At 37.1% G+C, this 14,574-nt stretch overlaps 2 protein-coding genes across 7 annotated transcripts in view; both read left to right on the forward strand.

Moving 5' to 3' along the window:
- The first annotated feature begins 67 nt into the window (after positions 1–67).
- On the forward strand, positions 68–2,627 carry LOC147874583 (pre-rRNA-processing protein TSR2 homolog). Its single transcript, XM_087344050.1, has one exon. It carries the CDS (start codon positions 297–299, stop codon positions 795–797), a length of 501 nt encoding a protein of 166 aa, XP_087200176.1. The 5' UTR covers positions 68–296; the 3' UTR covers positions 798–2,627.
- Positions 2,628–2,766: 139 nt separating this feature from the next.
- The window catches only part of LOC110830707 (tyrosine-protein phosphatase non-receptor type 13), a 162,667-nt gene continuing 150,859 nt past the window's right edge, over positions 2,767–14,574 (forward strand). For all 6 annotated transcript variants that reach the window (XR_015533901.1, XR_015533902.1, XM_087344038.1 and 3 more), the window contains exons 1-2: positions 2,767–4,273; positions 4,475–4,617. The gene's annotated coding sequence lies outside the window, so the exon portion shown is untranslated. The remainder of the gene's footprint in view (positions 4,274–4,474; positions 4,618–14,574) is intronic.

Genomic DNA, 14,574 nt, shown 5'->3' on the forward strand with positions numbered 1-14,574 from the left:
TATTCAATTTTTTGACACCCATGGTGAGAACGAACCATAAAATAAATTACAAACTTGTGCTCACAGAATACCTCAATGACCGTCACAATTTTAATTACATTTTGTGTGGTAACACTGTCGTAGTAGGTTTCTATTGTGGTTTGTATATGTTGGTAAGCTGTAGTATCAATTTCGTCCGTAGGCTGGCTGACAAAGTTAAGGTTTCGTTGGTAAGACACGATCTATGTGTCTGGTCAGTGTTACTTGCTTTTGTTATGTAAGTTTATAATTATAAGATTTTTATTAGTGTTTGAAGAATGGCAGATAATTCCGAATTATTTCGGAACATAGTGGAAAGTATATTTAATACTTGGACTGCTTTAAGACTTGCAGTAGAACATGGTATGGGTGGACATCGGGGGAAAGAAATTGTGTTGCGGTTGGTGGACGAGGTTACGAATTTGGTCTGTAAAGGTGATATTGGAGCAGAAGAAATTGCTGATTTTCTGATAGAATTTATGGACACGGAGTTTCATACTGAGTGCGAAGACAACTCTCCGGATGAGGTGGCAACTGTATTGTGGCAATTCTATCAGCACTGCAAAGCAGGAAATCATAATGAAATAAATTTAGAATTGAGCAAACTTCCGAAATGCGAGGTGTGGCTGTGTAAACCTCTTCGTCCAATGAATACTCAAGAAGAAGCAATGGATTCAGAAGATGCAGTGTCAAGTGGACAAAGTAGTAATATTGCTGTAGGCGAACTTGATCCAGAATGGACACAGGTTAAATCCAAGCGAAGAAAGGAAAGGCTTTAATGTGATAAATAGTCTGGAAGGGATGTAGGATTTTTTTCAGATGTTATAGTGAGTGGTTTAGTTTTTTAAGCAAACTGTACTCTTCAAAATTATGCTAAGAAAAAATATATTTCAGAAGTAAATGTATTATGCAAATATAACTTGTTGTGTTTAGCTATTTTATGCTTATAGTTCTATATAAGTTTCTAATCCTGTTTGTGGATTTTTAAAATTGTGGTATATTTAATATTTCAAAATAACTTGTAGCAAATGATTGTTGGTTTAAGGTATGAGTTTATACAATCCCGGAGATAACATGAAATATTAAGTATTAATTTCCCTGAAAGGGGACCAAATGTTGTCTTGCTTAATTTTATATGAATGCCCCATAATTCTTACTGATAGTACTACATAGAAGTTTCATATTTATGTCTTTGCTGTCTGAACAGTTCATGATTAGTGAGAGCCAGACTGTGAAAATAAGTTTTGGGAAGAACTTGTGGTAATCTACTTTTCACCAAATGCTTCAGTTCACATGGAGAGACTGGCAAGAATATACATTAATAAGTGTACAAAATTTTAATATGATATAAGTTTTTACAGTGACTGACATTAATAAAACCTTACCTGGCTATTAGCCATGACAGTTTATTAAAAATCGATGTTTAAGGGATCAGCTGAATCTGTGTCAAGATTTGATGTAAGAGTCCATCCAGACAAGGCCACATATATGCTTAACCAGTGCCTGTGTTCGAAGCTGTGGATGAGCCAGTTGGGTCTAGTGGGTGTAGGCAAGTGCTGGCTTAGCTTGGCCTTGCGTCCAGATTGATGTCTTTGTATTGTTTGAGTGTGTTGGCCACTGGGTACCAGGACTGACAAAGTGAAACAACCGTCCCCATTAAAGTTTTTGGGGTGGAGCCTGATCTCAATAGCCTCTTTTATTACATGGCCCACGTATCTTGTGGCCTTATCCAGGTTGAATATTCTTTTAAAATTTATGGAATGTCCTGTATCAGATCTGTGCTCTGCCGTGGTAGAGTTATCTGGCTGGCCCAGTAATATGTCCCATGTGTTCTCTGCATCTGGTTTCAGTGCATTTGCCAGTCTGTCCAACATAGACTTATGTAAAATTTTAAGTTATGTTCTAATTGTATTTAATATCATTACCTATTAACATACAGTATTCCATGTCAATGTTTTGGAGAAAACACACTGTCCATATTTAGGGTCAAAGATAGAAACTATGTTTCTCCGAAGTGTTGACATCTGTCATTGAGTCTGCTTGGCATCAAAACCCAGAATGAGAACATCATTATCATCCTCATTGCCATGAAGACTTCAGATCTCATACAATATTTAATTTGTAATTATATTGATTATATCATTACAGACTCAACCCATGTTACAGCATATTTATGCTATCTTTAGGGGCATTATTGGCTAAAATCTGCTAACATAAAATTAAAATTATATTAACCTTTATGATGGCTGTCTTCTGAGTTTTTGCAGTGTTTAGTCTGTAGATCTTAACTGGCATTTTCATTGCTCTGGTGATGGAACCAGCAAGTGCCTGTGAAATGGTAAACTTCTACCAGACTACACGGCACAACCCAAAAGGCAGCCATGTGTATTTTGATCACTGTAAGAACCAGAGATCTTAGTAAAGTAAGCTAAAGATATGAATATGTTGGCTTCAATGAAATATTGTAGTTGACTGTTTTTTTCTTTTGTATTTGTTGCTTGTGTCAATCTTCTGTCTAATTTCTAGTTTGTATATTGCTATCTTGGATACTACTAGACTGTGTTTATTTCTGACCTCTGTCTGCTGAAATTATAAGAAGGTTTGGTTAATGTTTGTTTTAGGGTTTTTTCACATTATGATATTCAGAGCTCAACAAATCCCAGGCACCAGGTCTCCATGTCACATTGAAATCTTCTTGTGGCAGCTAATATTTTCACGTATGCTTTATATTGGATTTTGCTGTTTTGAAAACACAGATCGAAAATGAATGCACCATGGAACTGATCATCTCAGGCAGCAAATGATCTGGGCACCAAATTGTTTATTTCACGATTATTTGCAGTGATTATTGTTAGAGATTTTACTTTCGATGTCATTAGATGGTGCAAGTTTAGCTTGTGTGCTGATTTGAAGGTACAGACCGCTGTGTACGTGTGTTATTCAGTAAACTCATACAGAACGGGCTTGACAAATAATGATATATAGTACTGTGGTTCATATGCGTGTTTACCATCCATAACTGTGATTGTTTCTGTAGGTTATAATGTTTGTTTCGTTGTTTTACTTTTGTGCATAGTGCACTAAAGTTTATAGGAGTGAGCCCCATATCTAATATTTTACGTGATAACTGACCCGTATTCCCTTGAAATTCAGCTCCATTGTCAATGATGTCAATTATATGCCCTGTGAGAAATATAACTGTCAAAATTGGGCATTGTTTTGTTTTAATACAATTTTTAAATTTGCACTTACTTTATTGTTTTATCACATGTAATTTGCATAAACAGTGTAGGGATAGGACATTTATGTTAAGGCTTCTGTGAATGGTGTGTTACAGTTACTATTACTGGATTTCTGTACTTTGCCCATTATCTTATGTCACATTCATCACCATTATGTGCAGTGAGACATCTGATGTACCAGTTGGACCCTTACTTTTCCTCATATATATCAATGACCTGCCGGCAACTATAAACTCTATATCCAAACCTATTCTTTTTGCCCACATCAACAGTGTGCCGGCCGACCACGCAATGCAAGCATGACCGCAGCCTCATAAATTGTAGACCCGGTATATTACTGACTTTTCAATGCATATCCTGCACCATAGTGAATGAGTTAAGTAGAAGAATGTAATTCCTGTGACATTCACTTAAATCTTGTGATATTAAAATGTTGTGGTGTGTGATTGGTAGCATGAGGTATGTGCAAAGTTTGTATTTCTGGCTTTTAAATAATGGAAATGTGTACAAATTTGTAAACGATAGCTGCTAGTAAAAACCACTAAAACAGCTGTAAGCATCGTTATTATAGGAAGTACAGCAGCACTGCAGGGCGTCTGAATACGAGGCACAACTGCTGGCCAGACGACTGTAATAATCTCTTGTCAATATCAGAGATGGCGTGCTTCGGTATTTTGTAGTGCACCTACAATTCTTAACACATGGCTGCTGCAAGTTTTTTCCATAACGTCAATTGTTGGTTCAAGAGGAACAGCCGCCAGAGAGCTATTTTACCATTGTAATAAATTGTTTAATTACCATACTTCATTATTCTCTTTGACTCGACTAGGTGCTACAACACTTTCCAAAATCAGAATGTTATTCGAACAGGCACAATACGAATCAATGGAACGAAATGGCTAACCAATGACTGAATATCTTTCATACAAACAATATGGTGGCATCGTTATTTGAATCGGTTGTGTGAACGAATATTGTCTTGGAGTGTATATAAATTTACGGCCAACTGTACGGTAAGTGTCTTGAAATTGTATGAAGCATATATATAAATAATGAGTGCAGATTTAATACGAGAGATGATTACATTGCATCAATGAAGTATCCAAACTCTGTTCCATCAGAGACTAATGGCAGTGACTGACAATTATAACAGATTTCATTTCAACTTCTATATTTAAACTATAAATTTCCTATTTCGGTATTCTTTGTTTCAGTTTGGTGCCTTGACGAAGTTGTGGTTGGAAAGAGTTGCTATTTAAAATATAAGTGATCTATTTTTGGTGTTTTCATCGTTTTACTTTGGTGTTTTGCTGGTCTTGTGGTTGGAGACTACATCGTTGAAGGCCTGAAATTGAAGGTATGTGTTATGTTGTGTAGTTACATATTTTGCTGCATTAGAAGTGCCCACAAGTGAGTTAAACACAGGCCTGCATAAATTTAATTTAAGTAGGGAGCCACCTCCAAAAACTAGGAGCCAGAGGAAATAATACTGGTGCACATTTATTCGCAAACGCAGAAGCTGCCGCAATGAAATCGGAACTATATGACACGAATCTGAAATATTACACAATAATATACAAAGATAGTTAACCATCAGGATAACATTCAGAAAATTCCAGGTGTCTTGGTGACCAGGAACATGTGATTTGTGCAGGCCTGCTTAAATGAATCATTTTCTGATCCTGTTCCATAGCCAAGTATATCAACATTTTCCTTTTAATTCTTTTCAGCATTATTATAATTTATGTGCAGTCCACAGATCCTTCATAGTACAACCCAAGGATGTGGAACATGTCTAGTATGAATATGAACAGTAGTGGTACAATGAAATAAGTAAAGTAAAGTTTGTCCCACTATACGCCATGTAGTCAGTAGGAGGCAGTATGACCTCTGAAACATTGGTGGAAATCTACCAGACTACACGGTGCAATAACCCAGAAGACAGCAATCTTCAGTGATTATTTACATAAATTTTATTAACCAGCTGGTCTTTGTAATGGTGAATTGTTGTTTTCTTTGAGATAAGGACTGGATTTTGAAATATTATTTAGATGAACTTAAGCTTCAAATTGTTAAACATGCCTCATTATTCACTCTGCTGTTAATCACTTTCATTGAAAGTGAAATTTTGCATTGGAAAAGTTAGTAATTTTATCTTTTTTTATTGACATAATCTAGCATTATAATATGTAGATTATGTACATAGTAGCAAATTTACACAAGATTTTGCATTTATCAGAGAAAAGTCTGTTATATTTTTCATCAGTCTGTGCAGAGTTAGTTTATTGAGCAGTGCAACTGACTAGCTGAAATGTGTCGAACTGAAAACCATTCTTGCATATAAATGCATTTCTAGTCATAAACTTGGGTGCTGGTTATATTTGGAAGGGAATCTAAATAGGACATTCAGGGAAGTAGGTTCGAGGATAGTAGATGGATTAAATTGTATCCAATAGCAGGCTTTGATGTTAGTAGTGTTGAATCATCAGATTCTATTACCAAAGAGTTAGTGAATTTCATGACCAGTCATTTTAAGGAAGGAATTACTAATTTATTGATCTTTTAGTACAGACACAAAAATTATATATTATACAGTTATGATGCAGCAAATAGAAATAGCAGTATATTTTCTGAAGTAGGAGATATGGGCACTACCTTTCACGGAAAATAAACTGAAAATATTCAACTGATAAGGAATTAGCAACATACCTGTCAAAAATTGTCATCTGTTATATTTTGGTTCAAAGTTACTTTTAATTTTAATTAACACTTACATTAATGACTTAGATTTCTGTTTATTTTACTTTATGTGTATTGTTTAGCCTAACCTTCCCTTCATGCAGGAGAGAAAGGACACATGAGATCGCCTTGTCATCCACATGTGGGTGTGTGTCCATTTAAACTTTTTTGAACCAGTTGGCTATTTCCATTAAATTTGATTTGAAGTTTCTGCTACTGGAGGCTACCTCATTCTTGTATTACTCGTTTTATTAAAGTTGGTAATAACAGCATGGTAGACACACAAAATTGTGGGGTGGGAGCAACACTAGCATCCTTTAATACAGAATCCTGGAGTGATGTATGGCAATAAAATTTTTATGAAGGTACTTTTTTGTAGACTATAGGATCTGCATGAAATCTCTATTTAGCTTTCAGTTTGATGACAGTAACTAATGACTCATTCAATCTAGTCAACTGACATTTCATATGGACATTGATAAAAAAACACCTGCAGATGATACATGAAGTACTGTTCATAAGACCACTGAAAATATGGTGAGGTTATGGTTGACAGGTTTAACATGTACAAAATCTGTACTTCACTAATATGCTGCTACCCATCTTCCCCCTTCCAAATAATAATAGGCAATAATAACAGGAAAAGTGATAATGATGACCTGTAACATATTTAGAATTGCAGGAAGTAAAGAATTCTGTCTTTACTTGGATGTGACCTTGTAATCATGTGCACATGAACCCTGCATTCTAACCCATGAACTAAATTGCATTGTGGTGATGGGTTATATGTTTACAGTACCTAAATATGGCATTAAAAACACAAGATTTGCAGCCCTGGAAGTTGGTAGGCTATATTAGTTTATCCAGAAGTCCTTGATTAAAGATATCAAGTTAACTGCCTTCATTGTACATTGTCTTCCTCCAGTAGTTGAAAGTTAAGACAGTCTGCACTTTTGTGGAACTGAAAGGCTTGAGATGTGAGGCCTTGTGTGTTTGTTAGTGATAGCGGGTTGTCATACAAGGAGTAATATGTAAGATTTCCTGAATTGAATTACATGAAGATCTCTATTAGTACAAGTTGAAATCTAAGGGTTTCAAGATGCTATACAGCAGAATGAAAACTGTGTTTAATCACCTCAGTCGTCTGTGTGCAATGTATTTCCTTTTCTCTGAGACATGTCTGTGTGTTGGATAGTAGATACATATGATTTGGTATCTTTGCTCATAAATGGTGATCTTGTTTCTAATTTTGGGACATCAGATTTGGAAACATCATGTTTGTTCTGTTTGACATCATTGTAATTTTGTTTTATTGCATCATCATATTTAGTTGTGGTAAAAGAAGTTTCAGTATTACCAATTCCTTCTTTAACTGTAGTGCCATGAATAGACCTCTCAGTATCTGCTTTTGAAGAATCTGTTTTGCCAACCATATCTCTCTTTAACTGTTTATTTTGTTCATATTCCTTTTCAAGATACTTTTTAAATTCATCTTTGAAATATCCATCCATGGCATGCCAAACACTTACACTATACCATAATAAAAATACAATCAGAAATCCTCCCTGCAGAAGTTGTGCTGATGGAATCATTTTTACACTTGCACAACTAATTTCCTCTTCTGTATTATTTCAGAAAGTTATTTGCTCTTAGCAGTGTCTTTTTGTCCTTTGTTGGCCAGGTGTCACAGCTTATGTATTAAAGCTGTCCCAGGGAAGCATTTACTGTTAAATCATGGAATTAAAGTCTGGCTGGTAGTCGTAATGTGGGGTTTTAAATCCCCTGTTCCAGCAAACCATTGAAGATAGCTATATAGGCTGTAATCTGCAAAAATTATGTGTTTGATGGACACAGTCTTCACCATAAGGAACTCAGCTCAATAAATGAGTGTATGAATAAGTCTCCTGTTCACATACAGTAAACATTAATGAAAATCCTAGTTTCAGTTCTGCTGCTCAGTGAAGTAAGAACTAATAATTTCCATTACGTCTGTAACATGTGGCCAAGTCATAGTCATAAACATCACAATGGAATTGGTGATGACAAACAGTCTCATGCATGTAACTCCTTCTGATGACCATAACCAGTTTCCAAAACCTTGATTTTCATCATATGATAAATCATTCGCCTGTGTATGAGGCTTATTGTCTTCTTCATTTACAGCCTGGTTCTTTCTAACTTTCCTTTTCTTCATATTGATGAGTGTTAACTACATTACATGATTTGACAGGGATCTGGAAAAAAAAATAGAATAAGACAACTTTTTTAAAATAAGAAAGGGGAGGTTACACACAGCTGAGACGTCAAAGTGAGATACTAAACACTTACTGAATTAAACATCTGAAGAAATGAACATTTAATCATGGCAAGGTTATGACTTAACCTCGTAATGGTTCCGTGATACTAAATTTATATTATTAATTTCATTGTTACCTTGACTAAAGTTAATAAAGAACTGTATTAAGTTCTCTCACAAATCTTTATCGAAATATAGTTTGAATAGTGTAAGTCCTTGTTCACAGGAAGGGGAAATGAGAAATGCATACACAATTCTGGTTGGAAAACTTGAAGGCATGAGGCCGCTTGGAAAATCTAGGTATTGGGGTGGGGGGGTAACATTAAAGTGGATCTTGGGGAAATTGGGAGGCGGTGGGGTGTGTGTGTGTGTGAACTGTGTTCTTGTGGCTCAGAATATGGACTAGTTCATTTGTCTTCTCATGTGCCTATGAGACCTGTTGCTTGTTGAGAAAGGTTAGTTGTTTTCTTGAGTATTCTACTACTCCAACTAGAGGCTAATGTTTTCTTGACAATAATTATTATGCTTTCTTTTAATTTTTGCCGTGGTTTTGCAGGTTCATTTTGGTTAGGTTAGGTTAGGTCATGTCAGTTTAGGATATGTTGTTGTGATATCTGTTGTTCATCACTTTTACACACTAATATTATTGTCTGTTCACTAGAACACCATGTTTCGATCCAATATAACCATCGTCATGTTTATTCTTACGATTAAAATAAAAACTAGTTTTTAATAAAATTTGATGGGACCAATGGGTAACTGCTCTTTTATTTAAAATTAACGTTAAATTGTGAACTGGTCAAATGTCTGTAGGTTTCTATTTTAGTCTCTAAAGGAAGAAATTATCAAGCTGAGAATCCCCTAACAGAATTACAATGATAATGGTGTAACTGAAACACAGTCGTTAATATTTATATGGTTGAAAACCACTTAGTGGTGTTTCCATGATAACTTATAATAACAGTACACACTAGGATGATAGATATTGTTTATTATATTATAAGTAGATTGTAAAAGAATACTTTTTGGTATGTCATCATGTTTGAAATTATAACTAACCAATGGAGTGCAAGGTGTACTGATCTTTTTGTAAAAATTTCTGGTTATCTCCAATTAGCCAAGAAACATTTAAGTACTTGTTATTTACCTAGAAATTATCATACACCTTCATTTATGTAGGCGATGTATGAGGCATGTGTGATTTTCCCACACGGTAAAAATAATTTATCAGTTTTAACATCAAGTTACTTTTGTAGTCTTGTTGCATTCCTTAATTTATAACTCACACTGTAATGCAATAATGTTCTGTTTAATGAGAATGAGTCAGAGATAATATGTACAATGCAGAAATCTTCTGTGTTTTGTTTTGTCTAGGTGGCCCACTCTTTTCTTGGGCTAGTGATTGTAAGAGCCTACCTGGACATTGACGATAACACTTGTCCTTGTTGAAACTGCGTTTTCAATCAGTCTTGTGTGTGTGGGGCTGTTGGACTGTGTGTGAAGCCCTGCGCTTGAGACCTGGTGTGGCGTCCCAGGAGAGCGCAATTGGCTTTTCCTTTTAACCAGCTTCAAGTAATCCTGTTACTTCAGTGCTACCTCCTTTCCTCATGTACTGCCAATATCCCTTAAAAGTTGGCCCTAGAGTTGTTTTGGACGTATTACTGTAATATTTTATGTTAAATATACTCGCTTACTTTACAGTGCAGCAAATTCCTTGAAAAGTCGATTGTATATTCGGCTTGTCAGACACGATAAGCCCCTGATGATGGAGGCAGTTTTAACCTCTGAAAAGTTGGTTATTTATACGAGACGAGGGTCGTCTTCAGATCTGTAATCCGCTGACCTCAGTCGCCCACACTTAAAATGGTCCATATAAAATTACGGATGCGTCTTTGGCAACCTGCAGTTAATGCAACGTCGATTGTGGTTTCCTCGGCTTGTTTGTCTTGTCAGTGGTTACCGACGTTTCGGAAGAACGCGCCGCCGCCATCTTCAGGGCGAACGTGAAGATGTAGGCGTTTTATGGTACTCTCTACTTTCAAGAACCGTTATCTTGCGTGGTTTATGCTGCAGGGGGGCTTTGCATCTTATATTCACGGGACCAAAGGAAGTTTTCGAACGGAAGGGATTTTTCTGTTTAATCCTAGTTTTTGTTTTGTGGTGAAGAGAACAGGATACCAGTGGCACTATTTTGCTTTACTGAATTGGGAGTTAGTTCAGGGAGAAATGTCGGAGGGGCCGGAACGAAGTTTAACTGCTTGCACAAGTCTCTAGTTGCAATGCAAAGATTTTCATGGCTGCAACTAGCAGCATTCGTTGGCCCTAAGCAGTTTGTTAGTGAATGTAATTGTTTTTGGTTTGAACCGTATAGAGTACATTTTATCCTTGGAGTAGTCAAGTAATAACTAATAATGGTTGCATGTTAGGGGTGTTCACCAGTTGCAATTACTATTATATTGTTATTAGCAGGGCTGTGGAGTCAGTACAAAAACCTCCGACTCCTTCATAAAAGATCAATATGTATTAATGATGGTAAACCTACTAAAATGGTAAATGGCACCATAAGAGATTTCATCATCACCACGTTAATCATCAGGCTACTTTTTAGACTTATAACCTATATTTAAGTATAAGTCTAATGGTTATTGCATAAATCGGGTGATTTGCAGACAGTTTGTTTTCTTAAGGTACCAGATCCAAAGATACAAAGCATTATTTCTATACCATGTGGCTCAACGCGTCGTTGACATAAGTATCCATCATGTAGTGGTCAGGCAAGCGTGATATGTTGTTGTCGGAAAGTGTGTTCTTGAGGAAGACTGCTCAAAGGCAACTGAGACAAATGTAGAAAAACTGTACGTCTCTGATAAAACAAAGTATTCGAACATATAGGCCTATATGCAGATACACTTCCGTTCACATGCGGCGTGAACACGTTTTGTGAAGAAAACGTGTGCGTGTGTCTTGTGATGTTTCAAACTCGTTTGCATTAGTAATATAAAGTGTTTCCGTGTACCAGGATAACAGCACTGTTCTGAAGCGTGTACTGAATCAGTTTACTTTTACCATATTATGACTTTTTTGTTAAAAATCCCGAAAATTATGTGTTAGGTGTTAGCAACTCCGATGATATCACCAGACCGCAACAGATACTAACAACTAAACTATAATAGTGTTGACGGGGTAGGTCGTAACTAGTTCTCTCTGAAGATGGACAGTATCTGTCGAAACACGGAAGGAAAATATTGGCATGAGGTAAGTAACGTTCAGTCCAGCTCATGTCGTCACATTCTGTTTTTGAAGATCAATCAATTCCTCCATGTACGCCCAAGTGTCCTGTAAGGTTTCCGAACCAAACTTTGTAGAAATTTGTTGTCTCCTCCATGACCACCCTTCCCACCCTTTTTGATTTCATAGCGCCCCTCCCCCTACATTTTGCTCCACCCTTCGAGTTGAGCTTCACTCCATTCAGAGGCAGATACAATTACGGCGTAAAAATTTTAATCTTCGGGCTTCTAGCAGTCGAGAAGATGCTGTATTCTGGAATTTCCAATTACTTTAAACAACCCTCTCAAGGATACTTTCTGTAAAGGCAGGGAGAGAGTTCAGTTTTGGAAAATTCCTCCCTAAAAGAAGCATTTCTGTTATTTCTCTCTTTGTGTTACGTTTATGTAGGAACAGACCAGTGAGCAAGGAAATTATTGTCAATGATATCTCACGTTGTTATTAATAAAGTTGTATTACATTGAATGAATCATGCGGCTTGTTTTTAAATGTTTTCATTAGTTAAACAAAAGAAGCGTTAATAGAAATTATCTTTCCAGTCGTCTGTCCTTTTTTTTTTCAGTTTTGTGGTGGAAAAAGATTATTTTTAAACATTCCTATTATACGTGTGTATTATAGCTTAACAGTTTTTGTGCAATAATCTCTTCGTACGTAGCTTGAAAGTCTGGAGGGTTTGGCATTTCAGTTGCCTAAAGTAGAGCTTTTATTTATAGAACTGATATTTCATAAAAACAGCCGATGTGCTTTGTCTTGTTGCGATAATTCTTAAGTTCTGACTGCGGTTATGGTGCGCGTTGAACTGCCGAGTGTGAACCGTTTGCGGACCGTATTCTAGTAGAGTCCCGATTTTCCGGCCAGGACAGTCGAACGATGAAAAAGACAACGTTAAATATCGAATCAATTTAAAACTAAATTTGCGATATTATTGAATTGCGAAGAAAATGAAAGTGCATCACAAAGACAGTATTTAATGACACAATGTGGATTTGTGAATGAAAGAATTAATTTTTTTATAAGTAATTGACGCGGAGCGTCGGATAATCGGTACTCTGCCGCAATACACGAGTTAACTGGCAAAGTGCCCGCAGTGTTCATTTACACTTCTTGCCTGTAAAGCGTGTCACAGGCCGGATGATATTCAGGCGTACCTAATGACAAGAATAAAATCTCCACGTTGCTTGCGGCAGCTTCTGACGACAGTATCCTATCGAATTCGTACGATTAAATATATATTTCAAAGCAGTTTGCTTTTTCGTGTGAATTTTTGTATTACGGTCGTTTAATTCAATGCGTGCCACGAAGAAGGACCATCAGGGACCGAAACGCTGTCGCAACCGCCTTGACTACGTCGCTCTTTAAGTGATTCTGTAAACGTTGAGCAATTGTTTTCCGAATTACAACGAAAAGTCTCCGTTTTTCATTCAGAAATACGAACAAAGAATTGGGGTGAGGTCCGGAAGAAGTTGTATGTGTCGACTCTTTGTTCATCTCTGCTTGGACAGCTCATGGACCCGGAATGTTTTCCTTCTTGGAGAGTCAGTAATTCAGTCCCACTCGCCCACGCCTGTTTGTTGCAGTGCGTCGCTCGCGTAAAATCAATTTCAGACACTCGTATTCAGTGTGAACAGCTTGGTCGTGCGACTGGGTTCGAGCTAAATCGTATCATCTCTTGCGAACTCGACCAGAAGTGTCATGAATGAGCATACAGAGTGACCACACCCTCACGATTAATTCTTTCGTGAGTGATGAATTTGCCAGTAAGATAACCGAACTTACCGCTTAGGGGAACTCTAACACGTCATAATTATACTCACGACGAAATTAGGAAGAGATTACATTCGGGGACTGGTTGCTGTCATTTACTTCAGAATATTTACTCCTCTTGCCTATCTAAGAAACGTCGGAATTAAAACATAAAACTGCATTTTTTTCTTGCTATTTAGTTACTACAAGTGTGAAGCGTCTGGAGAAAGGAAAATTTGGAGCGTCATAGTTTGTATGCATGTACTACGTGAAATATGTTTAGGGTAATCATGTCAAGTAGCGTGAGATTGGCAGAGCATGTAGTATGCATGTGTACATTTTTGTCGAAACCCCTGATGGGTGAAACCATTTGGCAAACCCAGACGAAGATGGGAGGGTAATATTTAAAAGGTTTTTTTTAAAGAAACAGGGTGTGAGGATGTGGACAGGATTAGTTTATGGATATTGAGCAGTGGCTGGCCATTGTGCGATTGCTGTTTAATTAAAGGTGCTGTTTTGACAGTTGCGTGGATGGTGTGAGGAAAAAATCACGAAAAACCTCGGTCTCTAGGAGAGATTTGAAGCCGGCACTTCCCGAATGTGAAACGGGAGTGTTTACCACTGGGCCGCGACGTTTGGTAATATTCGTACTAAATATTGTGAAAATCTTTCAGGTTGTAATGTTATAGCCTAATCTCTTCATATAAGAAAGGGAATCAGGGTGGAGACTAGCATCAAATGACTAATTCTGCTAGGAAGATTAATGGCCCTGTCATGGCTAGTGACAGAACATCTATTCGGCATCTGTTCAGGTAATGCATCGGTAATACATATATAGCTTCCTGTCGGGGTAAGTGGACGTCCCATTACGCACATTCCCTACGAGGGGAAGTTTCCCTATCAGCAGAGTGAGAAGCAATTCCACAAAAAAGCTTTGCCTCCCTGTTCAGGAGTAAACTATCGGAGGTTCCAGGACATTGTAAAGGCGTAGTCTGGAAGCATGCGTTCGTCTCAAACTTGTTCTTTCCATTTGTCGAGGCTTATTCAAGTTTCAGACATTTGCATTTATTTTCTGTGGACTCTGAATGTCTGTAGGCCCATAGTCAAATGCGCTGAGAACATTTCATGGTGTCAACACAATTCACACCTCACCTACAGTTAAACGTCCGTGAAATGTCTTATTACATTAAGTTTGCTTGTGTTTGATGTAGACACGTAGTCGGTTTCTGTGATTAAGCAATGTTCCGGGCT

This window comes from Zootermopsis nevadensis, unplaced genomic scaffold, assembly GCF_977971745.1.
Source record: "Zootermopsis nevadensis isolate Lab colony 2312 unplaced genomic scaffold, Znev_1.0 Znev_ptg000007l, whole genome shotgun sequence".
NCBI lineage: Eukaryota > Metazoa > Arthropoda > Insecta > Blattodea > Termopsidae > Zootermopsis > Zootermopsis nevadensis.